At 34.4% G+C, this 7784-nt stretch overlaps 1 protein-coding gene across 1 annotated transcript; it reads left to right on the top strand.

The window, feature by feature from the left end:
- The first annotated feature begins 457 nt into the window (after positions 1–457).
- Positions 458–5167, top strand: LOC127162073 (2-oxoglutarate receptor 1). The gene is made up of 2 exons (XM_051104860.1): positions 458–594; positions 2232–5167. The coding sequence occupies exon 2, from the start codon at positions 2240–2242 to the stop codon at positions 3239–3241; it is 1002 nt and encodes a 333-aa protein (XP_050960817.1). The 5' UTR covers positions 458–594; positions 2232–2239; the 3' UTR covers positions 3242–5167.
- Positions 5168–7784: the final 2617 nt, after the last annotated feature.

Below are 7784 nucleotides of genomic sequence, written 5' to 3'. Positions count from 1 at the left end.
AACATTTTTAGAACATATTTTTGTTAGTTTGGATTCTGTTTAGGATAGATTGAATGCCAGTTTGAATGAGGCATTATTTATTTGTGTAAAGCTGCTCAGTTTAATGCATAATTAACTCAATAAATGCACCACTGCTTCCCGCACATGGTCATTTTATTAAAGCTGACTTGCAAGCAAAGATATGACGCGTGACAAAATCATTTTTGCCATCTTGGATGAGAGATAAAACGTCTTCAAGTAGGTCATCATGTTAATACAGCATCTGACAAGGAATTCACCAGGGCTTGTCAGTGACACACTTTCCCATAATCAGATTTCATTAACACTGTGATCACACTTGTGAGGCCGCACCTGTAAGTCCCACCCATTTACCCATGTGTTTACGGATTTTACTGTCTGTCTGTCGGAAATGTTTCACTGCTGGTATTCAGATGTCACAAACAGGAATGCAAATGAATAAGATTTGCCATGGAGATTAACCAGAAACTCTTCTGTAGAAGGAGGATCTGCCTAGGGGTATTTAACAGTTTACAAGATCACTGCAGTCTGTTTAACTGAGGAACCAGTGACTGAATGCAAGCATCAGCGCCCATTGTAAGTATCCATCAATTCTAAAACAGACTGTTGAACTGTTTTTAGTATTTTAGTATTTTACTCATTGTCATGTCTAAATATGGTTTAAACAATACATTTATTCAAGAAGCAGAAATACAGTGAATATATATACATATGTATATGTGTATATATATATATATGTGTGTGTGTGTGTGCGTGTGTGTGTGTTTTTAAGTGATAACCTGACCAATAATATAAATAATACTGATAATAAATAAATAAAAATACAACACTACACTGTAAAAAACAATTTGTTGAGTCAGCTTTAAATAATTTGTAACCTGGCTGCCTTAAAATTTTAAGTTCAGTCAACTCAAAAAAAGTTTATTCAACTTAAAATGTTAAATTATACTAAGTGACAACTTAGATATTAGAGTTGAATCAACTTAAAATTTTAAGGCAGCTGGGTATTATTTTAAGATGACTCAACAAATTGTGTTTTTTATTTTTTACAGTGTAGTTGTGTGAAATGCTTAAAAGTCATTGAAATTTTTAGTTGAATCAACTCAAATATCTAAGTTGTCACTTAGTACAACGTAACATTTCAATTTTAAGTTAACATTTTTTTAAGGTAGCCTGGTAACAAATTATTTTAAGTCGACTTAAATTATTTTTTACAGTGTAGTTAGTGTTAATACTTCTTTATAACAGGGTTCTGGGCAGAATTTGAACGATTCTCATTAGATCTCTCAGCAGACTAACTGTGCAGCAACAGTGTAGCGAAATCAACTTTGGTTCCTGAGTAAAAATATTCTGAGATCTGACAAGTTTGTTTGCATTGTGGTGAGAGCTGATAAATGGTATGCACTGTGCAGCTCAAATGTGTAGTGTGGTTTTGTTGCATTTTTGTTTAGTTTGCCATTTGATGTTTCTTGTATTCAACAGAAGTAGCAGCGCTTATGAGTTAAACAATGCGGTGGTCAGACCAGCGCGAGACCGCTCACAAAATGTAGTCGCAGAAAAAATGGTCTGGAGCCCTGATTATTTAAATTCAATTTCATGTGGAAACTACAACAGATCCATCTCTTGGAATTTCACAAGTGTTGAAATTCACCATTTAACAAGATATTGCATGCAGACTGCCATGTTTTTGAATAACCTTTATGAGGTTATTATCAGGGTTTGAAATTAACACCCGCCAAATGTTAGCAAGTTTAGCGGCTAAAGTAAACAGGCTCGTCACTCCACAGAAAGAAGAAAGGGGCGGGGTGAGCAGAGCTCATTAACATTTAAAGCAGCCTCGACCGGAACAGGATGATTTTTGCAGAGCTGATTTTGGCTAGGTAAAAGGGTGTTGTTTTACACTACCATTGAGAATTTTTAACCAAAGTATATTGTAGACTTTTTATTAAGACCCTAAAGAATCATATCAGCTTGTGGAAAATAGGCATCCGATGACCCCTTTAAAAGGCTGGTAACTTAATGTAGTAGCCAAATTGGCTGGTGAGTGATAAAGGTAATCTCAATCCCTGGTTATTACGTGAAATTAGGTATAAAAAAAAAAAAACATCCCGTAAGTTATGTGTGAAATCCTAGAAATTCAGGTCAGAGACTGAAGTAATCAATTAGACAGATGTTGTATGTGAACCTTAAATGTTTCTTCATTCCTGCTGCAGGAACAACCATGATCAACGACTCGAGTGACAACTGCACCAACGTGGACGATCTGGTGAAGCACTACTATCTGCCCCCCTTGTACGGTGCAATCTTCATCGTAGGGGTGGTGGGGAACATCACCGCTCTGCTGGTCTACGTGGTCAAACTTCGTCCCTGGAAGAGCAGCACCATCATCATGGTGAACCTCATCATCACTGACTTCCTCTTCATGATCCCCTTGCCCTTCCTGACCTACTACTACAGCCTAAACGACTCGTGGACACTGGGTGTCATCATGTGTCGCTTCACGCGCTTCATCTTCCACTTCAACCTCTACGGCAGCATCCTCTTCCTCACCTGTCTGGCCATTTTCCGCTACGTGGCGGTCGTGCATCCGATGCACGGACGCATCCTCAAGCAGAAGCGTTGGGGAGCGCTGGCTTGCTTCCTGTGCTGGACCGTTGCGGTTGCGGAAGTAAGTCCGATTTTTAACCTAATTCAAATGGAGGATCGTGATAACAAAACCTACTGCTTGGACCTTGCGAGCAACCAGCCAGAAATCTTGTGGCCGTATAGTTGGGTGCTGACCGTGCTTGGATATCTGGTTCCTCTAATTGTGGTTTGTGTTTGCTATTGGCGCATCATGAAAGTGCTAAAGAAGGGTCCTCATAAGGAAAGCAGCAATCGGGTTCGAGCGAGGCGGCTTATCATGTTGGTATTGACGTGCTTCATCGTCTGCTTTTTTCCTTTTCACGTGCTACGGGCTTTGAGGATCTACACAAGACTCACTCCGGAAACCAACTGCATGCTGGACCGCTGGGTTCACGCCGCCTATATCATCTCGAGGCCGATCGCTGCAGTCAATATCATTTTCAACCTGCCGCTTTATTCTTTAGCGGGGGATTGTTTTAAGCAGGCCTTCGTAGAAATGTTCAAATGTGATCGGCTCATGCCGAAAACTAAAGCGATACTGAAAGTGGCTGTGATCAGCAAATCTGCGGCCAACATCACGCAGGATCAAAGCAGCTGAGACTCATGCTGGGGATTGAAATGTGCAGTAAACGGATGAGCCAAAACCACTGTGAAAGAACCGATATATGAAGGGATACTCCACCCTAAAATGACCTACTGTCATCATTTACTCAAGCTGTTCCAGACCAAAGAAGCAACACTGAACCCTCTTCACTTTTTATTATTAATCCTTTAATGAAAACTAAAAATATAAAATAAAATAATATATTATCAATATAAAATAAGTTATAATATCAAAATAAAAGCTAAATCAAAATATTAATATATACAACCGGGCTAAAGACACACCTTAAGAAAAAAAAATGTATAATGTATAAAAATGTTTTTTTAATAATGTCTGTGTTAATACCTGTTCAAAACGATCACTTTAGCAAAGTTTGTACTATTTTCTGCTTATTTTAAAAAATAAATTAATTAATTTTTATGGAAGCCCGTTTCTGCCACTGAATAATAAAAAAAAAAGGTTATTGCGACTTGTTATCTCACAATTTTGAGTTTTTTTCTCAGAACTGCGTAATTGCTTGTAATTCTGTGAACATATCAGTCTTTTTTTTCTTCTCAGAACTGGACTTTATAATTCGCAATTGCAAGTTCGTATCTCAATTCTGAGAAAAAAACCCATCAGAATTGTGAGATACAAAGTCGCAAATGCGAGAAAAAAAGTCAGAATTGTGATACAAAGTCACAAATGTGAGAAAAAAAGTCAGAATTGTGAGTTTATATGACACAATTCTGAGAAAAAAAGTCAGACTTGCGAGATGTAAACTCGAAATTGCAAGAAAAAAAGTCAGATTACCTTTTTACCTTTTTTATTTTTTATTCAGTGGCGAAAACGGGCCTTCATAAATTTTTGTTAATATAAAAAATATATATATTTTTAAAATACAGAAGCAAAATCATTTTTAAAAGATTCTAAAAGCACTGAAGGAGGATCCCATAATTTAATAGATGTACAGTAGTAACAACAAATGATATTTTATTATATGATACGATTAATATTATGTTTTTAAATATGATGGTTATATTCTAAAAATGGTGATTATCTCTAAGATGGATACCCAACATAATATATGATAATTACCATCTGAATCTAAATATGTCATGCAACAAATAAAGCCTCAGCCTTCTATTACTTATCATGTTAATTATTGTGCCTTTTGGTCCCAACAGCAGGGGCGCTTTTTACCTCAAATACCAAACTTTTACATGTAGTATTCTTTCGTTATTTAAAAACTGTTGCTTTAATTATCTTAAACAAAACTTAAAATCATTAATAAGACATTTGTCTCAAAAAATATATGCATTTGAGTGATTCTCATTTTGAAAACATTTATTGGATCAAGTAACCACAGAATCACATCAAGGTTCAGACAAATTTGCACGTATATCTTGAAAAAAAGGTGCCTTTTACCTCAGGAAGCCATTAGCCTTGTTGTACCCTACTAATGACATGTAAAAAATACAAAAAATAGCACTGCTGCACTTGACGCACAAGGCCTAGCATAAAACCTGTTTAACTGTAATAATATCACCTCAATGCACAGCATCAATGGCTTTATACATTGTATAATATTGAAAATGTTTCATATTGTTATTCAACAGAATTGTGCTAACAATGCCGAGGTCATGGGTTCGATTCCCAAGAAGATGTACTGTACATATTGAATGCAATGTAAGTTTTTTACTGCAATGTAATGCATAAACATAAATGAGCTATTAAAACAAACAACCCTCTGCGGCACCAGAGCACAAAAATAATAGAGCGCCGCTATAGTCAAGAATAGACCTGATGTAAACAAACAAATATGCAAAGACAAGTTCAGTGTAATGATATTATTGCATTGTTCTTGCACATTGATGGTCTCTGTGTTTGTGGAAGCTTATGATGAAGGTGTTATTTAATTCAAAATTTACAGCAATTAAAGTGCCTACAATTACATTTGCATGGTTTACTTTGGCTTTCTTCTGTACATTCAAAACAGATAAAACATTGGTAACTAAAACATTGAAACTAAAGTTTGAATAATAGCTCCATTGTGCAATTTACTCAACAGAGTCAGAACGTCAATGCCTTCAGATGCTCAGTTGATAGTCTCTGTTTTAAATAGCATTCCTGAGTAACTGGTTTATCGGATTCGTCTGAAAAAAGACAGGTCTGAAAAAAAAAAACAGCACCAGCTTCCTGCTAATATTTGTTTAGATGCATTGTTTCACAGTAAAGGAAGAGGAAATGTAAATCTCTGTCAACCCCCACTGAGAAGCAAGTAAGGTGTGTTTATTGTCATCAGAGGTTTTTGTCGCATTCAAATATTTGGGCTAGATCAGCTCAGATTTGATCTCGTTCATACATGAGAAAACACCTACACTATCCGTCAAACCTGGATAAGAAGGAAGCAGTAGCTTCTGCATGTTTACTGTAAATTAATACGAGTTCAGCTTCCAAGATGAATAAATCTAAAACCATGAAGGACAGTAGGAACGGGATTTCCCAAGTTTCCAGGTTAACTGTATGAGCCGTGCACTTCAGTGAAAATCTACTGTTTCCAGACATGCACATTTGTATAATATTTTGAAGTACACTGGGATCCAAAGCAACACTGGAGCCTACTGACAAAACTAAAGCTGAAATAGAATAAAATATAAATGTTAGATGAAAAACTTGATTAAAAAAAAATACATAAATATTATGAATCACCTAAGCTGACATAAAAATAACTCAAATTAGTAAAACTGAAATAAAAATAAAGCTAAATAGAAATATTGGAAAAGAAATTCTATGTACATAACAAAATTTAAAATACATAATTTCTACAAAAAAAAAAAAAAAAAAAAAAAAAAATATATATATATATATATATAAATGTAAACATTTAAGATATGAATAAAGTATTAATTTGGAAATAATATTAAACATATAAATAAATAAATAAATAAATAATAGAATTGATAAGCACACAACAACATTTCTAAAACTTAATATAAAATTGTAACTGAAAATATGGAAAGAGATATTTTTCAAAATATCATCTTTTGTGTTATTAATAAATGTAACTTCTTGTGTATAACTTATTATAATAAATCATACTACATTTTTGTATATCATATACTGCATTTTTTAAAAGCGTAAACACACTCAGTGTCAACCTCTTCAATTGCAATTGTAATAAAATCACCTGAATGCAATCTCCAGTGGCTCAATACATACAATATTAAAAAGTGCAATTTGTGTTGACTAACTGTGGATCATGACTTTAGTTTATGTGCATCCCAGTGTAGACAGATTTTGGGAAATGTAACAGCCAAATATGTCCAGTATTTTGCAGCATTAAGAAAGTAAAAAAAAAACCCTGAGTTCTGACGCTGCTTAGTGCGAGTCATTAACGCAGCAAAAACAACTGTTACTCAGTCTACCTTTGAATAAGTTAAGAATAGAGATGTGTGTTATCTTCAAATAACTTGACCAAGCCTATGGGAAACTTTCAGTGCTCAGTTCTGGGATTAAGGTTCATTTAAACATGTTTCTTCTAAAATAGATTCAGAAACGTCAATAACAACTGCATAATTAATTAATAGTTGTCAGGTAAGAGCTATAAAATTAATGTGGATGAGAATTTGAGTTTATATTCATACTCATGATTGCAGACAAATTAGGGGAAAAAAACATTTTTAAGATCTAAAACTCTAGAGGAGACACTCTAAAGGATCATTTTCTTCAAATTTGCTCTCCAATGTTATAGGAGAAACAACTGAAATATTTACTGCTATTTACTACTACATGGAAACAAGATCGCAACAGATATTGGATAACCGTCACATAACACAGTGGTATTCATTTTTGCATTTCCCTGGCTTTTATTCTTTATTTCCTGCTATCACATGTGCATGTTATGTCACGGGTAAAGCATCAGGATGTTCTCAGCTGGCACGCGATGGACTAAAACCAGTTCACACATTTCTAGGAAGTTTATTCATAAAACAGTCATACAAATTTAAACAATGGGTAGCCTATTCTAAGAAATATATCTATTCAGATATTCAATTGACATCACAACTATATGGGCTTTTTCTTTCTTTTTTAAAATTCAGCATAAAGAGATAATAGCATCAAAAGGATCATATCAGAATTATTGGGAAGCACAACAGTTTTAAACTGATAATAATGTTTCTTGAGCAGCAAATCAGCATATCAGAATGATTTCTCAAGGATCATGTGACAGAAGACTGAAATAATGATACTATATTTTCAGCTTTGCATCACAGCATTAAATTACATTTTACTATATATTCTATACTATATATATATGTTTTATATTGTAATAATGTTTTACTTTTTTCTGTATTTTTCATCAAATAAATGCAACCTTGGTGAGCAGAAGAGAACACACAAAACACAAAAATAGATGCTGTAACTTTATTGTTCACTAGTTCATTTCAAATAGTTGTGTGGTAAGACCAATTTTTACTGTACATTATTAGGGTTAAAATTTTTCTACTGCAGAAAACGTATGGTAACTCTACCAGAACAGGCGTGATGGGTTTAC

Source organism: Labeo rohita, unplaced genomic scaffold (assembly GCF_022985175.1).
Source record: "Labeo rohita strain BAU-BD-2019 unplaced genomic scaffold, IGBB_LRoh.1.0 scaffold_83, whole genome shotgun sequence".
Taxonomy (NCBI): Eukaryota; Metazoa; Chordata; class Actinopteri; order Cypriniformes; family Cyprinidae; genus Labeo; species Labeo rohita.
This window is presented reverse-complemented; position numbering and strand designations above follow the sequence as displayed.

Bases quoted from the DNA above. Each gene is read 5' to 3' on its own strand.
- LOC127162073 (XM_051104860.1), top strand. From the start codon at position 2,240: ATGATCAACGACTCGAGTGACAACTGCACCAACGTGGACGATCTGGTG.